Source organism: Pogona vitticeps, chromosome 5, assembly GCF_051106095.1.
Source record: "Pogona vitticeps strain Pit_001003342236 chromosome 5, PviZW2.1, whole genome shotgun sequence".
NCBI classification, from domain to species: Eukaryota; Metazoa; Chordata; class Lepidosauria; order Squamata; family Agamidae; genus Pogona; species Pogona vitticeps.
This window is the reverse complement of record NC_135787.1, coordinates 43,799,283-43,822,261: the sequence shown is the minus strand read 5'-3', so window position 1 is coordinate 43,822,261 and position 22,979 is coordinate 43,799,283. Positions and strand designations below refer to the sequence as shown.

The window sequence follows — 22,979 nt, the reverse complement described above, 5'->3', positions numbered from 1 at the left end:
GATTCTTTTGTACCTGTGCTACACAGGTCAATGTGGGAAATATTAATTAAAAAGCAACCAAGTGAATTTGGTATGCAAATGCACTAATGTTGCCAATGTGTACTTCTAAATTCATTACCCATGAAAATTAATCTACATGAAATTTAAACTAACTTCACACTGCTATCACAATGACAGAATTTGGATGCTACAATAAGTCATGATTTCAGAAAACACTGACTTATGGTACATGCTGCCTGGTCCCTCTCTCAGCAGGATCAACTGACAACAAATTACTCTTCACTGGTTGATTGTTTAGTCACTAAACCTTATTACAATGTCTAAATGAGGTAAGAAATAAGATAGAATGTCCAAACAAGAAACATGCACAAGCCACGGTTTGTTGTTGGCTTATAACTCTACTTTGTTTGAAGAGATCCATTGTCTGGACATTGAAATAAACCAAGAGCTTTTGAGTTGTTTAACCACTCTGGTTACCTGAAGAGTCAAGTGTGAGTGAGTCCAATATGTCAGCGTTTTCCTGAAGCTATCTCATCATCACATCTGAACTGGCCAATTCTTTTTGGTTTTAAAGAATAATAAACTCTTGAATTCTCTTTGAGAGTTATCACATCATTTAATTACTACTGCGCAACTTACATTTGTATACAGTTACCTTACAAAGAGGCAATCACATTAGTGACCTACAGAGCATATTATTTACATATGAATTAATGCCATTTAAATAGCCAGTGAGCAACAGCAGGCCAGATCTTTCTGCCTTACAATTAATATATAATTGGTTCCAAAATTTTCTCCTCCCTCCTAACTAATGAGCATTGGTGCTACCCTCTCTTCTCAGTGAAGGAAACAATGCCTCATAGTACTACTTCTCATTAGAGAAAGAAAAACTTTCCATATGGCCTATCAATATGACTGCTTAAATGGCATCCTTCCATGCATTTGGTGTCACTATGGATGCCAAGAGAACTGGCAAAGAACTCGCGAATAAAGGATGATAAATGAAGCCAACAAAACAAATTTTTAGCTTATAAAATACCAGTTTACTTGGGAATTTGTGTCTGTAGAAATGCAGAATTCTGCAAAAAGATATCCTAATCCATAGAAACCCTTACAGAACAGGGTATTCAATAGACTCCTAGGTGCAAGAATCAAGGTTCATACAAAATATGTAAATAACTCTTGGAAAACATGATAATCTGCATGGGAAGCTATGATCACAATGAAGACTTGCAGTACATTTCTTTCTACACTGTAGTTTATTGTAACACAAACCCAGCTGCATCACACTCATGTTAATTAGGAAAAAATAAGAAGATATCATTATACCATTGCAACACTCAAGCAAAATACAGAAGAGAACAACTTTGTTACAATCTTCCTATTTATTTTTGTCATTCTGGTATCATGTGAAACAACAAAAACTGCAGCCTATATAAACACATCAGCCTATAGAGGTTTCTCTTACTAAGTTATTGTACTGCAATACTTTACAGTGAAACATTGACAAAATAAGTGGATGTGGGAAAGGAATATCCAGCCCTGCAGGTTGACAAAGTTAGATACCAAGAGTCTATATTCTCTTATTTTATTTTATTTTTAAATTCACCACTGTTAAAAACCAAGAGACAGATGGAATAAATCTGATCATCTGTCATAAGCTCAAAAAAGGTGGAAGAAGAGTAACTTCCCTGGAGAAGATGTTCCACAGATAAGATGCTTCTATAGAAACCCCCCAGTCTCATGTGCTCACCAAACTAGCTTCTCAGGGTGATGAGGCATGCAACAAGATTATCTATATTGTTTAATACTTTCATAATAAGGATCAAGTGTCTGCATGATTTCAGATATATAATTATAAAAGGAAAGACCTGAGCATACAAAATAAAGTTTAATAGAAATTCATATGATTCACACATTCCAATCTTGGACAAATACCCTTATATTATAAACATGCAAAGATGACTTCTGTCGTACAATTTTAATGCTACCATATTTCTTAGTCTGTTTCCTCAGAATGAAAAGCTACAGGAACTAAAGCTGGGATTAAATGCTTACAGAACATTGGCATTTGGATCAAGTTATCAAAATCCTTTTGTTGCTGGAACAAGCTCAGTATATAAACTTTCCCCTCTCAAACACACAAAATGTTATTTGTTTGTGAGCTGACCTTATGACCTTAATGCTATTCAAGTGAGAGTATATCTTGTAATTGAAATTTTTTACTGGTCTAATAAAGTCATCACACATCTTTTGCATCTGGGTTATGTACAGGGTCCAAAAAGCCTCTTTAAAAATTATTTTCTAAAGCGACAGAATTCTATATAAATGTTAAATATAGACTAGAAATGACTTGTCATGAATACCTAACATTAAGCAGAAGTACTCCAGAATGAATGTCTTCATTTCCAGGCCCTTTCCCCCCTACTATTGGCATTGCGCACTAGACATAAGAGCTTCATATTTTTCTCCCGGGGAAGACGAATACTGTATAAAGTCCTCCTAATGTTCCATTCATACCTCCCAGAACCAGCCATAACCACGCACTGGGCTCCTTGGTTCAAGAATGCCCAGCAGCAGCAACATCATGCTAATCACAGATGTAGTCCCACTGGTGCTTCCCCATGTCTCTTCGCAACCAACCACTCCAGCAAGGAGGTGGGAAGATGAGTCTCCCCACTCAGCTGCAGTGCAGTCAGGTGCAGGGAAAAGTGGGGAAGCATCAGCAGGACTATAGCCGTGATTGTCACAATGTCACCACTGCTGGGTGCACATGTACCAAGGAACCCAGTGAGTGGGCCAATCTGGTTTTGGGGAATGGGAATGGACCATTGGGATACCTGTGCTGGTGGGCTTTGTATTCATCTCAAAGGGGAGATGAATACAAAGCTCCCATGTCTACTGCACACCAATATAAAGTATATGCACCAACTGAAGATAATCCTTCAAACAACCAATGAAATATGTTATTTCTCAGGTGATAAAAAGTCTCATTGTTGCTATTTTTCATCACTGTGAGTGAAGCCTCAGGGTTAGGGAGTGGGAGAGACCTATTATTAAAGGAGCAATCTTAAACACAAGTACTAAAAAGCAATGGTGAGACTTAGTTAAAATATCCCACCTTCCTAAGAAAGTTGGATTTTTTTTGAAGTTGGATTTTTCCCATATAGCCAATTACTTAATAAAGCAACAAAGCAAAGTGTGCTGCTTACGTACCATCACATAGCACTTAAAGCACTCTCTGGGCAGTTTATAATTCAATTATGCAGGCTACACGTTGTCCCAACTCCCAGTGAGCCAAGCACTCAATTTACAGTACAGACTTCAGAAGGATGGAAGGCTAAGTCAGCCTTGAGCCAGCTACCTGAGCCCAGTGGGATCAACTCAGGTTGTGAGCAGGGTCCTGGCTGCAGTATTACAGTTTGCTTCCTTAGAACAAGCCTTGAGGAACATTCATCAAAGGCAGGGATGAGGATGATGTAAGTAGGCAAGTTTTGTTGTTGTTTAGCTGTTAAGTCGTGTCCGACTCTTCGTGCCCCATGGACCAGAGCACACCAGGCCCTCCTCTCTTCCACTGCCTCCTGGAATTTGGTCAAAGTCATGTTGGTAGCTTCAATGACACTGCCCAGCCATCTCGTCCTCTGTCTTCCCCTTCTCCTCTTGCCCTCACACTTTCCCAACATCAGCATCTTTTCCAGGGAGTCTTCTGTTCTCATGAGATGGCCAAAGTATTGGAGCCTCAGCTTCAGGAAAGTCAGCAAGTACTAAAGCAAAAAAAGCTTTCAAGGAATTAGGCAGTAACAATGTCACAGCTTAATAGGTTTCTCATGGTCCGAGCTGGGAAAGGCACTTTATACCATTTTTTTTTTGAGGCGAGCAGCTGCAGTTCAGGCCACCAATTGTCCTCCTTTGTTTTGATCTGCTAAATCCATAATCATCCCTGTTCAGATTGATTATTCACTCACTTACTTTAGAGGAGGGGTGAAGAAAGTGTGGTGCTCTAAAGTTTGTTGGGCTGAATCTCTTGTCATTGCTCATAGTTGGCTATGCTGATAGAACCCATAGTTGCAATGCAAAAACATCTAGAGAACCTTGTTTTGCTCACTCCTGCCTTAGCACATTCTTCTTTCACTTCTCAACCAACTCTCACCATCTGCTGGCAGAGTCCCGTGAACAAGCACACAGGTCAATGCTCAGGTGTAGGCACCGTTGGAGTGTGTAAGCACCTGGGATGTTTCCATGTCCCTCTTGAGAGAAAGACTGGGATGAAAATCAAATCAACAAATAAATACGACCATCAGGATACAGTGAACCCTCTACTTACAGAATTAATCCGTATTGGAACAGTGGCTGCAAGTCGAAAAGTCTGTAAGTCGAATCTCCATTGACTTGCAATGCATTGAAAACCGATTAATCCCATAACCGGCCGTTTTTGTTCTATTTTGGTTCCATTTTGGTTTTTTTCTGGTCTGTAGGTCGATTCTCCGGCTGCAAGTCGAGTCGAATCTAAATTTTGCGGCCAGAGAAGTCTGTAACTCGAAAAGTCTGTAAGTCGAGCCGTCTGTAAGTCGAGGGTCCACTGTAGTGACAATGCTTATTATTTTTAACCCAGACAGAATATGAAGCCACAAGTTATCGAACAGTGTCCCATCAGTTACCTGACTATTAGCCTAGTGGCTTTGCACGTTTGAGAACTACCAGCTGATGCAAATCAGCTAAATGTCTTTCTAAAGTAATAGACATTCTAGTGTTCTTACTCATCCTAGAGTAATGTGGGCAACAATATAACACATCCACCCACTAATCATTCTTCATAGCTGAAGGCCTCAGAGACACTTTTAGGAACACTGGCCAAAATTCTATTGGTTAGTTATACCAGTGTAAGCAAAGCGGTGTAAACTTCAGTTGCTCCTTGTTAATGAGTTCTCACTTTTGTCTCTTGCCACAGAACAGCTCACAAGACTAGCACAGAATGAATAGTACCAGCATTGGCTTGTTAACTAGTGCCAACTTGCTTGCATTTACATCACTGCACTTCTGCCAGCATGACCACCCCAAAAGTTCAGGACACTGCTTTGAATGTATTTTGACCACAAAAGGCACGTAGGAATGCTATGTTAAAACTCTCAAAGCATAGGTAATAGCAATCTCATCTTTCAGTCAACTCTTCTGTCTCTACAGATGGTTTCAGAAACTAAGTAACTTGAAGCAAAGTCAACTGTGGCATTTCTGAGAATCAGTTATGGGTGCCCTGACATAACTCAACATGAGAGTCTGGAACATAATTTCCCTTTTATTTAGGCAGTTACAAGACAGAGGAGGCAGAGGCAGATTACAACATCTACACAGTTTTGTTCTCCATGAAGTATGTCTATCCTAAATACACCTGCCTACGGAAGAATCTTCCAATGTCCAAACATTGACATAGTCAGAGTTTATTTAGTAATTGTGATTTTTAATACTGTTTTCCCATACAGTGACCTTTTGTTGTATCTGAGAATATTCACAATAAATGATAAACAGGTAAGGTGTCACTCTGATCTCTATATCCAAGTTGTTGCCAGTTGTTAATCGTGTGTGTCCTTGCAATAAGGCAGAGATTGAAATTGTTGATCATGTCCTCTTAAGGTGCTCTTTCTATCAAGACACTTGGAGGGATCTCCTCTAGCCAATATTGCAACAATTTCAAGGGAGGTCTAGATAATTTTATGTCGTGTTCTTACTCTTGGACAAGAAGTCTGATATAACTATAGCAGTGGCAAAGTTCTGTGCAGCAGCAATGAAGTGTTTGTTGCGCCGATCAAGACGAAGCTAGATGTTTAGTAATGCTTTAGTAACAATGTGTACTGGCCACCCAATATTCTGTATGCTACACTACTTAAGACAATGAGACTGGAGGTGGTACAGAGTTTACTGAGGTTATTTGCTGAACTCCTCAGTCCAGTGAAACTAAAGAGGGTTTAGTTAAATTTAGTTAAATTGTAACAGATTGTGTACCTGTGATACTATATTGCTACCTTATGCTACTTTTCATTGTATTTTTGTGTTATAGTCACATTTGGATGTATCTGCTGGTCAGTGACTGTAATAAAGCTCATTCATTCAAATATGCAAGCTGGAATTCGACTTCCTAATCTAGTCCAAAACTCTTGGTGTTTTCACAAGTGACAGCAAAGGTATCCTGTATTCCCTCCATATTTGCAACTGTTGTATTCTCTAACAGTTGTATTCTCCAACTTTGTTCGAAATAGAGAAAGAAACCCCCTCTTCTCCAACTAATAAAGCAACTCCCTGAGAAAGTCCTTCTGGGGTGTCATGAAATGTCAAAAAATGTTCTTTACACTTCTTTACTGTATATGTTTGCTGCCAGAGATAGGGAACATATGCTTGTGGTCATTTTTTTTAACCACATGCACCTACTTGACTGTTGGTGGATACCATTCATCCTGGGTGAGTGAAGGGCACCATTTACTGCCGTGTCTGAGCTGGCAAAATATCTTGGGCCAACTCTAACTTGAAGATAGAAGAGAATAATTCCAAAAGCTTTTGGAACTTGGAGGAATCCAAAATTTTAATCAGAAAAGGTTCTAGCTGCACATTCTCTTGACCTAATGAGTACTCAAATTAACTAGATGTGTGGAAATATTAATAATATCTAGAGGAGGAGGAGTGGTAGTCTTGTGGCACCTCATAAAACACCCCAAAACTATTCACTAGCTATGCTGCAACAGATTAATAGCCCTGTTGTTGCACCTATGTGCAGCCAATTCATTCCTGATTTTTGGCCACCATGCCAGGTTTTTAGAGAATGTGAGATGTCCAAGACATTGTTTCTCATTGCCACACCTCAATTAATTTCCATGCCCAAGCAAGGATTTGAACTTAACTCTCCTGAATCCTAATCCAACTCTCCAGCTACTGCACCACACTGGCTTGTTACTGGAAATCTCAAGGTGAGAAAATCCTCATTCATGAGCACAGGCAAGGAAAAGGTTGACATCATCTATCAATGTCACAAAGAAATACCTTTTTGGAAGACTCTGGCTGTGCAAATGCCCTTGATGGCTGTTGTATAAATCGTCTACAGACTTACCTGAAAGCAAGCCCCCTTGAACTCAATGAGACTTACTTCCGAGTAGACCATATATGAGATTGCACTGTGCTGCTTCCCCTCAGCCCACTGAAGCGAAGATGTTTGCCCCCCCCCCGCTCCCCTCCTTACCATCCACCAGTTCGTCAAGGCTGGAGAGCTTCCGACTGCCGTCGATGGTGTAGATGGTACGGACGCCCTGGGGCAGGTTGACGTTGTCCGACAGAGACCTGGTGAGCTCGATGAGGAGGGCGTCGAACGACCGGAAGCGGTCGCTGGAGATGGGGTAGACCAAGCCCTTGAAGTACTTGTCCCCGTTGCGGTAGAAGCGCGCCTTTTTCGCCTTCTTCTCCGAGCTGAGGGCCTGGAGGGTGCGCGTGCGGTAGAAGCTGCAGTGGGCGCTGTGCGCGGGGCTCGGGATGAGCCCGTTCCCTTTGGGCCCGGAGCTACTGCTGCAGGTCGAGCTGCCCCCTCCCCGTCGGGCGCTCGAGCGCGGGTGCCTTTTGTCCCTTTCCTCGAAATGCTCCAGCTCTATGTTCCTCCGGGGGCTGGCCATTGGAGCCCTTTTTTTGCCAGCTGCGCCGCAGCCGCCCGCCCCCTCTCCAAATTAAAATTAAAAAAAAACACCGTATAGGAATAGATAGATAGATAGATAGATAGATAGATAGATAGATAGATAGATAGATAGATAGATAGATAGATAGATAGATAGATAGATAGATAGATAGATAGATAGATAGATAGATAGATAGATAGATATCCCCAACGGCAGCGCACACGCCCCCAGACGTCTTCCTCTCCTCGTCACGCCGCCTGCCAACAGGAGGACCTCAAGAGGATGCCGCCTATCTCAGCATCCCGCCAAAAAGCTGGGGGGGGGGAGTGCGACACTCCTTCGGCCAGCCTCAAAGCCGGTCCTCCTCCGAGAAGCAACAGCAGCAAAGCTGAGCTGTGCCGAGGTCTCCCGCGTCCATCAGGGGAGAGACGGGCGCCCTCTCGCCTCAGTCACGCGCGCGCCGGCCGCGACACGCGCCCCTCGCGCCTAGCCTCGGCGTCTCCGCTCAGCATCTCCCGGCTCGAAGGCGACCCGCTGGGACTCAAGGCGCACTCGAGGACGCCCTTGCTGAGCTGCCGAGGGACCGCCAAGCCTCCAGCCGGCTTCCATCCAGCCTTAGGGCGCGTGCCCGGGGCTACAGACCGGGAGGAGGAGGAGGAGGAGGAGGATGCTGGCCGCGTCCCCCTCGGTCATTCCCTTCCCTTCTTGCAGCTACTGAGGAGAAAGGAGGTGCGGCCGCCGCGTCTGTTCCGCTCAGTGCCAGCCCGTCCCCGCCCCTTTCCAGAATCTCTTCTAAAATCCAGCCAGAATTCCCAATTGACGAATGCGCTATAATAAAACCAACCCAACCCAACCCAAGGGAAGACCGCCTCTCCCGCGCGCGCTCTCGCCTCCCCCCCCCCCGCTTCCCCGTCTCCACTGCGTTCCTTTTGAGCCTCACGTACGAGGCAGGGCTCTGGCTGCCCAACGCGCTCGCTGCGCCTCCAAAGACACCCGCGGGCCCGCGCAGGCGCACGCACCCAAGCCTACCCGCGGCCCTAAGCCTTTCTGCGAGAGCAATGCCCCACCGTTCCGGCGCTTATGGAACAAGCTGGCCCGCTTTCAGAGGAAAAGGAAGGGAGGAAGGCAGGCAGTAGGCTTCCTTCTCGCCCCTTTCCTGCCCTGTGCCGGCACCTTCTTCGGAAGCCAGGCGCAGGGAATCCAACAGGAGAAGCGGGCGGGCGACGGCCCCGGCTCCAACCCGGCCAGTAGCGGTGCACTAATAGCAATGCAGTGTGACAGAGACAAGGCGAGGTGGTTGTTGGGTCCTAAAGAGACTCAGTTTATCGGTGAACTCCAAAAGGAAGGGTCCTTAGTCCTTCACGCAGCATTTTGAAAAACCGAGAGCGGATCGTTAAGAAGAGATAGTAATAATTCCCGGGGGGAGGGTACGATCTGTTTCCCACCGACGCACTTCCTTTTCACGATTAGGCAATGTGAAGAAATTCCCATGGGATGCTGGGGGCCGTGGTGGCTGAAACCGTTTCTTGAACCCCAGGCATTGAACAGGAGCGCTTGTAGTTTTAATCGGTGAGGTTCTGCAAGCCAGTGACCACAGAGCTGGACCAGATGACATCATCTGTTCACCCACCCTTTCCCCCAGTTCCTCATCAGTTGAAAGTCAATTCTCAAAATGCTGTGAAGAAATGAATTTTCTCATCAACAATATATGCATGCGAGTTGTCCTGGTCATTGTGCAAGGACATATAGCCTGTCCTTGCATGTGAAATCAAGACCTGTTAGCTTGACAAAATATCTATTCCTGGTGGAGGTGAATATTGGCTATAATAAATGAGCACAACTACTTGTATTTTCTTACTCTCCTTGGGAAACTGGCAATAGGGACAGTCACAATGACCACCTGCATTTTATCATGCACTACTACAGCCTTCGATTTTGGCTGTTCAGTTACTGGTGGCAGTGATCCTGATGTAAGAGCCTCAGTCCACATTTTTTTTGAATGAATGAAGCGCCTTACATAGGCCAAATTCCCCACAGCTTTGTTTTAAAACTGGAAAACTATATGTATGCAACAGAAAATTGTCTTGGGAGAAGTTGGACAAGACAACAGCAGAAGTATAATAAAAAAGTAACAAATTATATGTAGAGCAGACATTTTTATTTATTTTGTTTACTGACTTATGTGCTGCTTTTCTCCCAACAGTGAGACTCTTCTAGACAGACAGCTCACAAATCGTTTAAAAAGACAAGAACGGAAAACAGCATACAAAAACTAATTAAAAATTATTAAGCAAGGAAATATTTAAAAATCACATGAAACAATTTAAGAAATATACAAGCATTTAAAAACCCATTAAAAAGATTTATTGGCAGCACACATAACACTGGTTATGTTAAAATGAGATAATAATAATCTCGAAACTGTAGCTGGGAAGAACCCTATGGATCATCAAGTTCACTTCTGTCATGGCAGAATTGAACTCTGGCTCTAAAGTCAGATACCTAAACCACTGAGCTAACCAGCAGTTCAAATATTAAACATTAAAAACCTATTGGAATAAAAAGGCTTTCAGCTGATGCTGAAAAGAGAAGGGTGGGGCCAGCCTAGCATCATGGGGAAGAAATTTGATAAACTTGGAGCAACCACCAAGAAGACCTGTTCTTGGATCACAGAGAAATGTGCCTGCAAAGGTGAAAAGACCAAAAGAAGGGCCTCCTTGGATGATCTTCAGACCTGAAGAGGATTACAGTATATGGGACAATGTGATCTGTCATACAGCCTGGATCCATATCAAGAGAGTGAACCAAGCTATGGATTACAGATCATGCATGAGATGTTCTATTGTGATGAAAACTTCACATGTAGAAGATTTCCTAGAAAGTATGTGCCCATTTTAGAGACAAGAATCCTCCATGTTGCACACTCACATTTACTGCTGCCGTAAGATGTTAAGTCCATATACAGCCACCATTATATTGGTGGCTTATGCATGTGTAAGCAAAATTGCCTAAGCTGTAGCAGCAAGTTGCTGCTAATTAACAAGGTGCAGTCACGTTCCTGGCTGCAGGTCTGTTGTGTGGCCAGGAATGCGACAAGCATTATGTTGGTTAGCAACAATTTGCTGCCATGTCTTATGCAATTACATGTGCACATATATAAATAATCAACAAGACTCTGGCCTTTATATATACAAATGATGATCCATCTTGTGGATTCTGATTATCCAAATAGATGGTGGTGAAAATTACAACTACATCAGCATTTCACTACTGTCATTCTGTTCTGAGTAGTTCTTCTCTCCAAGACATTCTCTTCTGAGGAATAGGCACCCGTCAAAACTGGCATTCTAGCTAAACTTTACCAAGTTCCAAAAATTGGTCCTGACCCAACACTTTGGGACCATATTTATGTGATATTGTAATAGATGAATGGTTTGCATCTGTTTCCACTCACTGTTTCCAATTTGCCCTCTGCTTCTATATTTGGCTATTTTCTCTTGGTCTTCTTTATTGTATTTTATTTAAAACCTTGCATTATATAACAACAATGTTCCAACACATATATTTGAATTATACTTCCTTTGCTGAGTCTTAGCATGCACGCACCAGCACCATGTTCTGACATCATGTCTGTGTTGATTAATTGTTTAGATACTGCAATTTGGATGCACTGCTTGCACAAGCAGAATTCTATTGAAAACACATTTCTTAGATATTCCACACATTACTTTTTTTTTTTTTAAAAGTAACATGGATATCTAGTGACTATGTTGTTTTCTGTTTTCAAGGTATAGATCAAGAAAGTTCGAGATACTGTATCTTGTTCCTATCTGCCCTAGCATATTCATGGTTTAAAACAAAAAACAAACAAACAAAAAACCCCAGAACTGCATTGTGATTAAGCTGATGTGACAGCACTGCCTGAAGATCTCTTCCCACATCTGCAGTGATGTGGAAGGGTAAGAACCTTCCATCACATGTGCACAACAGACAGTGTGGGAAGATTAAGGGAGATATGATCATGTGGGTAACCAGTTGAACTCTTAGTGTTCCATTTATTTACTTGATTTGTTGGTTGGTTTTTATGCAGCCAGCTCCTTTGAGCACAATTTCTCCTGGAAAAGTAGCATATACATCAAAATAAGATTTGTTCCAAAGTGGGTTATTATTATTTTTTAGTACAAGAGCTTTTATAACATTTTCTGTGAATGATTGCAGAAGTTGCCAGTCCCTGTTCATTCCTTTGAGAGAGCGCATCAGGATTCTGGCCCTACCCATAGACATGGCAGCAGCTCTTTTTTACTCCCAAATTGGCTTCCTCTTACCCCTCACTAGATTTACTCTGCTGTCCTCAAGGACAGTGGAGGCTGCTCTCCTAGTAGCAGTGTTAAAATAAGATTCAACTGTCATTCCAGCCAAGTTCTCAGGCCCTTCTCCTCAGGCAGCACAGTGCATTGGGCTAGCTGATTAGGAGTAATTATTAATTACAGTATGTGCCATCAAGTTGTTTCTACTTATGACAATTGTTCCAGGGGTTTCTTGCTCTAGAGTATCCAGAACCATTTTAAAATTGCTTGTTCTCTTGATGCTCTTGGACCCTGCAGTTTGTCCAAGGATACTTAGGTGGCAGGGCACTTAAGCCACTTAAGTCAGGTGCTCTCCAGGTGACCTCATCTGGCCTCTTTCCTGGCAGGCACAGTGGAGGTTCAAACTCCTGGCCCCTACCTCTGCAGACAGGCTGTCCAACCCACTGAGCTATGCTACAAAAGATGAGGGTAGAAAAAATGCTTCTTATTTGGATGTTTAGAGGTACACACATGAACACGTACCTCTGTAATCTCTTGGGCCCAGCCCTTAGGCAAAATAAGGCAGTTGCTTCAGCATCACATGTCAGGGAGCTGGGAGGGAGTAGCAAAAGTTGCAAAACAGACCTACATGTTCCTTATGGCATGATTTACATTGTTCCCTCCAAACTAGTCTTCTGTCCTTGGATACCCTGGAAGATCCTGCCTCATTCTCAGCATTTACAAATGAAATCCAACTGTTTAGTATTTAAATAAAATTCAGCTTGGCTTTCGTATATGCAATGAAGAGTTAGGCACATAGAGTCATCCTTTGTCCTGGTCAGCAGTGTGCCCTGGGGGAAGTCCCAATCAATCTTACTTAACAGATTGGAACCACAAACAAAAAATCAAGTGAATTCTCTTATGCTACAATGAGATGTTTTAGTCCCCCCAGTTGCACTGTTTGCTTGGAAAATGTGCACAGAGGTAGAGTTCTAATGTAGGTCATTGTGTAACATTGTCATCTGCAACACTAATACGCTATTTCCCTACATTTCAGCCTCCTGTATATTTTGTAAAAATAGAAGCAAAAAATGGTTAGGACAAAAACATCTTCACAGATCTATTGATTTTTGCCATTGGGGCCTCTCTCTTTTCATCTCAGCTGATATAACACATTGAAAGACACACATGAAAAAGTTCTGTACACGCTTTTGGGTAGATCATGGGAAAGACGTAGCATATTCTGATTGCCCATAGATTAGTCCAAGGTAGACAAAACTGATGATTGATTGACTGTGTGAAGTGGGCATTGGAATTAACTGAGGCCAAGCTCAGTGGTTTAGGTATCTGGCTGCAGAGCTAGAGGTTGGGAGTTCGATTTTCTACTGTGCCTCCTAGGGGAAGAGCCAGCCTGTGTGGCCTTGGTCAAGCTGCACAGTCCCAGGATGCCCCAAGAAGAAAGGAATGTGCACTTCTGAGTACTCTTTACCTGGGAAATCCTGAAAAGGGTTACCATAAGTCAGAATTGACTTGGTGAATTGACTTATTTATTATTGTTATGAACTATCCCACAATACTAGAGGTTGATGTTTTACTTATGTTATTTTTGTTCTTCTTCGTGCCTTCTGTGCATGTACACAATTGGGTTGTTCTGCGCCTGCACAGGACGTTTCAAAAGTTTCTAGAGCTTAAAAACATGATAATGAGACATTCCCCCATGGAGCACATGCTTCACCCTCCCAATGTCCCCTCAGTTTCTTTTTACTACTGCTTCAGTAGGAAATATTTTGGACCGCTAGAGCGATAACGCAGCGAGTACAGTGGTGCCTCGCACAGCGAGGTTAATCCGTTCCGGATTAACCCTCGCTGTGTGAAAACTTCGCTGAGCGGGGCAGAAAAGCCCATTGGAACGCATTAAACAGTGTTTAATGCATTCCAATCGGCTGCTGTACTCACCGTTCAGCCATGTTTCTCCGATGGCTGGCAGCCATTTTCGCGCCCTCCCCTCGCTTAACACGGGCGCGAAAACGCTGCGCACAGCCATTTTGCGGCTTCCGGTGGCCATTTTGTAGCCGCCGAACCGCTTACCGACCTTCGCTCTGCGATTTTTTCCCTATTGAGGCATCGGTATGCGATCGCATTTGCGATCACAAAACCGGCCTCGTAGAGCAAATTCATCGCTCTACGGTGCACTCGTTGTGCGAGGCACCACTGTATTTCTTTTATCAGCTAATTTCTCATATATATTTCAATCACTTTTTCTTTAACTTTCCCCTGAGACTATCAGCTAATTTGTCCCCCCACTCACAGTTTTCTCTTCTCTTCCCACATTTTTCTTTCCCCCCCAATTGCCATTTCTCCCCTTCTCCTATTTTTATGGGGGGGGGCAGGGCCTTTCAAACGGTGCATCCTTTGCACCAACAAAATACCACTCACAGATGGGCACAATCACTGTTTATTCTGTCTAGGAGAACAACATCAGACCCGCTCATGTCCTGAGTGTAAAAAACTTACCAAATCAGCCCTCAAAGTACGATTTCAAAGACTGTGATCTTACCTTTGGGAATGGTCCCTCAATTCGACCATGGACCCGGCAACATCACCAAGTCCAAGAGAAATTGTTTGCTCCATATCAAGCCTGACAATGGTGCCATCTTGTCAGAAGGAACTTTCGAAGTCTACTTCAAAGTCGAGCTTGAATCCCATCTCGAGAGCTCCAACTCGTCCTAATGATTCATCTAAAAAGAAGGATAAGGCTAAGACAAAAAAGCCAAAAAACCTGACAAAATTGACTCAAATTAATCCTCCTCAACCAGTGATCCTTTCACCTATTCTCGAGGAATCATCTAGAGATGTCCCTGTTTCAATACCAGACAGGGATGATCCAACTATAACACCGACTCAGGCTGTAGCTTCCATCGCTAGCCTGTCGCCGAGTACTGGCCTATTTCCGGCTGATGTGCATTCCAGCCCGGCCTCGGCCCATTCAAGCCCTCAATCATCAGGATGGGCAATACCTGTTCAGCCTTCAGGATTGGAACCTGCCCATCATTCTCCCAGTAAACACCGGGAAAAGAGATATCACGTCTTTCCAATCCGCTATGCTCCTTCACATAGGCAGCCATATTATTATTATTATTATTATTATTATTATTATTATTATTATTATTATTATTATTATTATTATTATTATTATTATTATTATTATTATTATTATTATTATTATTATTATCCAGAGCCGTTCCAATACCAGACCAGAAGCGACCATAGAGATCGGTATTACCATCATGATTCTTATTATTCAGAGGCCTTTACCAAACAGGCTTATTACGATGAACCAAGGAGAGTGAAATACACCTCTCCGCCACAGTATTCACCCTCCATATCACCTTCACCACTGTGTCATCGATGCTGATTAACTTTTACTTACTCTACATTGACTCATCAAAATCACTTTCAAGTGACCTCTTCAGATACCAGAAGTTCAAATCTCATAAAAACGGACCAAGCAGTCAAGACACAGTACCTGTCTCCAGGTCACTACTACCTACAATGGCCCTCTTCCCCCACTTTCTGACACTGAACAACATTCGGTACCAACTCATACCATGCATCAATCATTACTGTTGACATCGTAAAAGAAGCGTAAGCAGTACCCATAGATCCTTTCCCTCTCCGTTCTGAACCAGACTCCACCCTTTCATCTGCGCTTGGAAAAAAATCTCCAACAGTAACTGGGTCCTCTCTATTATTCAGAATGGTTACTTCATTGAGTTCTACCATACTCCACCCTCTGGCATTATTCGGACCACCCCATATTCATTAGCCCTCTGTGAAGAAGTCTCCCTTCTTCTACAAAAGCAAGCCATACTCATAGTCCCTTCCTCTGCACTGCATGAACGATTTTACTCCAGATTTTTCATGGTCCCCATAAAGGATGGAGGACTTTGTCCTATTCTTGATCTCAGGAACCTTAATAAGTTCATTCGACCCAGATGTTTTTGAATGCTAACTCTTGAAACTATCATCCCTCTCCTTTTGCAGGGAGACTGGTTTGTCATTATCGACCTCCAAGATGCCTACTTCCACATTTCTATTCATCCACTTCATCACAAATTTCTATGATTCTGATTCAACGTCTCATACTAATTCTGCTCCCTTCTGTTCGGACTCTCCACAGCATGAGGACATTTACCAAATGTATGGCACTAGTCGCAGCTTACCTTCAACTCCAAAGCATCACCACCTTCCCATACATAGACGACTGGCTAATAGTCGCTCCTTCTTATTACAATGCAATCAGAGCTACCCAGTTAACCCTCGACACACCCCAAAACTCGGATTTCAGGGTAAACGTTGCCAAGTCTCATCTAGAACTCCCGCAGACCGCAACCTACATTGGTGCGTACTTTGACTCTCTTTAAGCCAGAGCCTTTCTCCCCCAAGAGAGAATCACCAAACTGAAACATGCCATCTGACCATTCCGACCATTAGCTTCAGTATCGCCGCATCAAGCCTAGCACCTCCTTGGGCTCATGGCATCTACCACAGCCATTGTCCAACACACGGCTCAAAATGAGATCCCTACAATCATCGTACCTATCACTATTTGATCCCACAGCAGACCACCCTTCCAAACGTCTCATAGTAACATCAGAACTCACCACAATCTTTCTTTAAAGATATCATTGTTGCAATAACATCGGCCAAATGTGCAAGTGAATTAGCAGCCCTCAGATCATATCCACCCTATTTTCAATTCCATCCAGACAAGGTCACCCTCTATTTTGATGTATCATTTTACCCAAAACTGTCGCTGATTTTTGTCTTAATCAACCTTTGATTTTGCCAAATTTATTTCCATCTCCTTCTAACCTCTCGAGCATATGCTCCACATGCTGGATGTACAACGTTCTCTAGCCTTCTATATCAATAGGACAAAGGTATTCTGGAAGTCTCCAAGACTTTTCTTATGCTTTCGGGGCCCCCATAAGGGTGCTCCATCCTCATCCCAAGCCATCTCTCGCTGGATTGCTCAAACTATATCATTGGCCCATGAGCTTTCAGGCAAGACACCTCCTGAACACTTAAAGGCTCATTCTGCCAGAGCACTGTCAACCTCTACTGCTCTCCACCATGGAATAGAGCTACTGCACATCTGCTGTGCAGCTACTTGATCTCACCCATCAACCTTTGTGAGACATTATTGCCTTGTTGTCCGGGCAAAGAATGATGCTGCATTTGGCAGAGTGATCCTGACATCTCTTTTACTGTGACGTCCCATCATCTGGTAAGTGAGCTTGTCAGTCACCCAATTGTGGGCATTCACAGAGGCCACGAAGAAGAAAGAGAGGTTAGCTACCAGTAACCATGGTTCTTCTAGTGGTCCTCTGTGAATCCACATATCCCTCCCTCCCTCCCCTCTGTCCATCACATATTTTAATACAGTATTTTGAAATTGGCAGACTATTATAGGGAGGAGCATGCATTTCATGGGGGAATGCCTGATTATCACATGTTTTTAAGCTCTAGAAACTTCTGAAACGTCTTACGTTGGCGCAGAACAACCCAATTGTGTGGATTCACAGAGGACCACTAGAAGAACCATGGTTACAGGTAGGTAACTTCTCTTTTTTGTGTGTTGAAAGATTCTGGCTTTGGTTTTGCACACAGGACACTTATTTGGATATAGGTGAATTTCTACACCTCCCCAAATATACTGGCATTCCCACAGGAGAGTGTAAATACACCATTATTCACAATAGTGCTTATTATTATCTCCAATTTCAGAATATACACATTTGTTTATCCTAGTGTGTCAAGGTTAAGGTCTGTTTTTCCCCCTTTCCCATGAGCTCAATATATAACAAACACTTCCTTCATTTCTTGCTATCTTTCTGTCTCTCAGAGCAAGGCAGAAATGGGGCCACAATGTTACATTTATAAACAGAAGTGTGATCTGCTGCAGAGGTGTTTCTTGTGCATAATTTTAAACTCCACAAGTATTTTCAGCTATAAACAGAACATACAACTAAAGGCTGAAATATCTTTACAGGCACTGCTGCATCATGTTTCCAATTTTGCTTCCATTTATGCTTTTATTATTGGCTGTGCTTGTGGCTTGTTTATGTTTGTTGGCATTAGCTACATTACTAGAATGCTTTCACACTTATATTTGGTACACATGGGGAATATATTAGGTTTCAGTTTAAACAAAATAATAGCAGAGAAAAAACTCAAGCATATTGCTTTATATTTAAATTGAATTATAGCAGTGGTTGCCAACCTTGGGTCCCCAGATGTGTTTGGACTACAATTGCCAGAAACCCTGGCTAGCACACATAGCGGTGAAGACCTCTTGGTGTTTTAATCCAAGAATATAAAATAATGAATGAACAAGTGGGCAGATGTATATGTCTCTCTCAGAACTGTATTCACTGAGATTATCTTTGCTTCCAGATATATATGTATATACAGTAGTGCCTTGCTAGACGATTACCTCACAAAATGGTTAATTCGCAAGACGATGGGTTTTTGCGATCACTATAGCACTTCGTAAAATGGTTTTCCCTATGGGCGATTTTCCTGACTAGATGATGTTTCGGTCTGTGCTTCGTAAGATAGTTTTTTCGGGACCGTTTTTCGCAAGACGACAATTTTGACAGCTGAGTCCATGCTTCACAAAATGGTTTTTTTTAGGGACAGTTTTTTGCAAGACAGTGATTTTGACAGCTGGGTCCATGCTTCGCAAAATGGTTTCTCTATGGGCGATTTTCGCAAGATGGTGATTTTTTTCCCCCATTGGAACACATTAAATGGATTTCATATGTTGTTTAGTCGTTTAGTTGTGTGCGATTCTTCGTGACCCCATGGACCAGAGCACGCCACGCCCTCCTGTCTTCCATTGCCTACTGGGCTTTGGTGAAATTCATGTTGGTGGCTTCGATGACACTGTCCAACCATCTCATCCTGTTGCCCCCTTCTCCTCTTGCCTTCACATTTTCCTAACATCAGGGTCTTTTCCAGGGAGTCTTCTCTTCTCATGAGATAGCCAAAGTATTGGAGCCTGAGCTTCAGGATCTGTCCTTCCAGTGAGCACTCAGGGTTGATTTCCTTTAGAATGGATAGTTTGTTCTCTTTGCGGTCCAGGATTTGCAAGGAGAACAAACCTATCCATTTTGAAGGAAATCAACCCTGAGTGCTCACTGGAAGGACAGATCCTGCAGCTGAGGCTCCAATACTTTGGCCATCTCATGAGAAGAGAAGACTCTTTGGAAAAGACCTTGATGTTAGGAAAGTGTGAGGGCAAGAGGAGAAGGGGACGACAGAGGATGAGATGGCTAGACAGTGTCTGCGAAGCAACCAACATGAATTTGACACAACTCCGGGAGGCAGTGGAAGACAGGAGGGCCTGGCATGCTCTGGTCCATGGGGTCACGAAGAGTCGGACATGCCTAAATGACTAAACAATAACGACTCACATACCTGAAGAATGCTTTTTTATTGCTTTAGTATCTCTAGCTAATCTCAGCTCATTCTCAGCTTTTGCCCTCCTAATGCCTTCCCTGCATTTCCTTGCTACTTGTCTGTACTCATCCTTGGTGGCCTGGCCTTCTTTCCACTTCCTGTACATGTCTCTTTTTTGTTTTTAGGTCCTCCCTGAGCATTTTGTGAAGCCACTCTGGCCTTTTTTGCTATCCCCCACTTTTTTTCTTGTTGGAAATGTTTCTAGTTGTGCCTTTAGAATTTCTTTTTAAAGAAACTTCCACCCTCCTCGGATTCCTTTTCTTGTTAGGATCTCCTGCCATGGGACTTTACTTATCCTTGTTCTGAGATTATTAAAATTGGCTTTTTAAAAAAATCCAGCAGAACAGTGTGGCTACACTCTGCTTTCGTTTCCTTTGAAATCAAGAATTCTAGAAGGACATGATCACTCTTGCCTAGAGTTCCCTGTTCTGCCACTTTCCCCACCAAGTCATATCTGTTGGTCAGAATCAAGTCAAGGATAGCAAATCCTCTATTATGTCATTTTAGCATCAGGGAAGGCACACAGTGGCTGAAATTTAGTAATAATCTACTAGTAAGTTGCTACTAAAAGAGGTCAGTTGAATCACTGGAACTTACATAAGTGTTGACTCTTCAAATCCCCACTAATTCAATAGGTCTGCTGTAGTTGCAACTACAGCAGACTGGATTTCACCCAATGAGTCAACCATATTATAGAGGCCAGAATCTGTCATTGGGTGTTAAACCATATATCCAAGGTTTGTTATTAATTTCCATTTTGTTCGTGACAATGTTAGTTGTTAGACAATGCAGATAGTGGTGTTGACTTTTTCTTCCGAGAGACTTCTCAACTTTTAAGATCCACTTGGCAAGCAGGCACAAGATTATTCTCTTCATTATGGAAATCATTGTATGTAACCTATTTGCCTAGTGTAAATGGGGAGAAATTTTGTTTTGTTTTGTTTTTGAATAATTTTTGAAAATCTTCAGATGTCAAGATTTTCAGAATAGAAATAATGTGACATTTAAAAATATTCAAAGGTGGGAGAAATCAATATTCCTGTCCCTGTTGTGTAAGTATTGATGGCAGAAGCCAAGGATTTGTCACTAAAGCAATTTTCATTCCTGAAGAGTAAAGGTGTGATTCAGTTTCAAAGAGAAAAAAGAAAATTGGTATTCTGTGTTGACATGAAAGAAAGAAAGAAAGAAAGAAAGAAAGAAAGAAAGAAAGAAAGAAAGAAAGAAAGAAAGAAAGAAAGAAAGAAAGAAGAAAGTCATAAGGTCTTGCTTATTTCATCTTACTTTTTCATATGTGATCAATATTTATATAAGTGTCAAAATACACACTTGAAAGGTAATATCTCTCAAGATGGAAGTTGGTTGATCATCAAATGTGCCACATTTCCAGATGCCTCTGCAAGAATCATTTTTATTGGCAGATTACAGCACAGAGAAATAATAATAAAACACGAATGATTGTTTCCCTCTAAAAGTACTGGTTTTTTTTAAAAGTCAGCAGATCAGGTGTTTCCTGGCAGTTAGTTAATTTCATGACTGGTTTAAGGCACACAGAGGTCAGCAACACATTCAGGCCCTCTGGATATCTCAGGAAAGCAGTAATCGCCTGGAAATGGCCTCTCTGGTGGAGATTACAGCACAGATGTGGTGCCTGGGAAAGCTTTACTACTACCATTCCTTCTCCCTTGTTGTGTTAGCTTGATGGGGAAAACAGGATTCTTTTAGCCTTCTGACCACCCCACCTGGCTAATCACTTTTCCAACTCTCCAGTCTCTTTCCTGGACTTTTTGTTCTTAAGCCCAAAACATGAGAACCAAACTGATTCAATTGTAAAAGAAACACTAATGTATCTTATTTTCTGAAGCATAATGGTTACATGGCACAAATCTTAGTCATGCAGTTTCTTGTGTTTAACAGAACGAACTTCCTAACTATAACTTTCTAATGATAACAAGTTCTTTCTTAATGAGATAATTATTCTCTTTTGGAAACCCACAATACTACACCGGTAAACTACATGATAACCTCCCTCCAGCCCTCTGATTGTTATCTCTTCTACAGAGTTGTTACTTTACTTCAACCCATCTGGAGAGTAGTGACTGGCTCCGCCCCAGCCAATCAGCTTCTCCTTGCTGATGCTGAGTAAGGCTGCCTGTCACATACCTTCCTCCCTTATTTTCCTTTACTGGAGTGGAGAACTTAATACAGTTCTCTATCTTCAGCAAAGGATTCCAGAATACAGTGGGGTCTTGACTTAAGAACGGCTTGAGTTAAGAACATTTTGACTTAAGAACCGCTCTCATAGGAAAATATTGACTTGACTTAAGTACTTAGATTTGAGTTAAGAACTGAAAAAACCCATGTGGGAGGCAGGGAAAGTGCAAAATTTGAACTTTCAGTTAACTGTTGGCCAGTGAAAAGGGTGCCTGTCTGCTTCCTCACTCCTCCCAGCGTTTAGAGAGTGGATTGGGAGACAGTATTCGGACTGCCTGGTACTGTACTGCCTGGACTGTATTTTCCCTGCCTTCCCTGAACCTTTCTTGACCTAAGAAAAAAAGAAACAAAATATCCCCCTCTAGTGGTCGAAGGCGGAATAGCAGCTTCCCATTAGTTTCTATGGACGGAAAAGAGCAGATACGGATCAAATGGTTTTCAATGCATTCCTATGGGAAATGCAGATTTGACTTGAGAACATTTTGACTTGAGAACCGCCTTCCAATACGGATTAAGTTCTCAAGTCAAGACCCCACTGTAACAGCATTATAACTCACATAGATGATGTACATATTCCAAAACTTTCCACAATACATACACGGCACTTTATACGTACTTGCTGTCATTTACAATTCTGTTTCATGTTTCACCTATTTTATTAAACTTTATTAAATAAATTTTGTTAACTTACTTATACTTACCCACATTTTACAGTTATGGATTCATGTTATATGACATTACATATTTTCCAGTTTATAAAAACATTATCTGTTATAGCATTTCATTTATCTACATTTCTCATTCAAGTCCATTGTCACATTTTTCCTTGTTTAATAAAACCATTTCCTATCAATATAACATGTGCATATTTAAATTCTCAACCACATAACAATCATGTAATAGGTCTACCATTAAATTATTTTGCTTTTATTAACCAGTATTAATTGCTCAGTTTTCAACCAGAATAATATATACATAGAATGTCATATTTCCTCCCCTCATCTTTCTGAAGAAGTCTTCTTTATCCTGACCTTGTTGAAATTCTGTCCTCAACCCACCACCAAACTTTCAGTCTCTCCAAGGTAGTTTCCTTTGGAACAACAATCTTTCAGGGTAGGACAACTGATCAGGATTTCGAACTTTCTGTTTCCTATGCTGAGATGAATCTCCCACCTTCTCTGATATCACACTCTCTACCACTGCTTCTGGGAATTTCACCATAGTCTCTTCATAACTGCAATTTTTTCCTCCAATGACAATGTAAATTTAGGATTTGTCGACACTGGAACTCCTGATTCTGCCATTTTGA

General features: G+C 42.1%; 1 protein-coding gene and 1 long non-coding RNA gene across 6 annotated transcripts in view; one reads left to right on the top strand and one right to left on the bottom strand.

Annotated features, from left to right (window-relative positions):
* DCLK2 (doublecortin like kinase 2) overlaps window positions 1-7,914 on the bottom strand; it is a 126,051-nt gene extending 118,137 nt beyond the window's left edge. For all 5 annotated transcript variants that reach the window (XR_002299427.3, XR_002299428.3, XM_078394772.1 and 2 more), the window contains exon 1: window positions 7,223-7,914. Coding sequence is in view for 3 of the 5 variants with exons in the window: in XM_078394772.1 (XP_078250898.1) it covers window positions 7,223-7,646 (424 nt within the window). In the remaining 2 variants the exon portion in view is untranslated. The remainder of the gene's footprint in view (window positions 1-7,222) is intronic.
* A 362-nt stretch (window positions 7,915-8,276) lies between these two features.
* LOC144589637 (uncharacterized) lies at window positions 8,277-9,987 on the top strand. The gene is made up of 2 exons (XR_013545882.1): window positions 8,277-8,375; window positions 9,850-9,987. It is a non-coding gene; the product is annotated as an uncharacterized LOC144589637 (long non-coding RNA).
* Window positions 9,988-22,979: the final 12,992 nt, after the last annotated feature.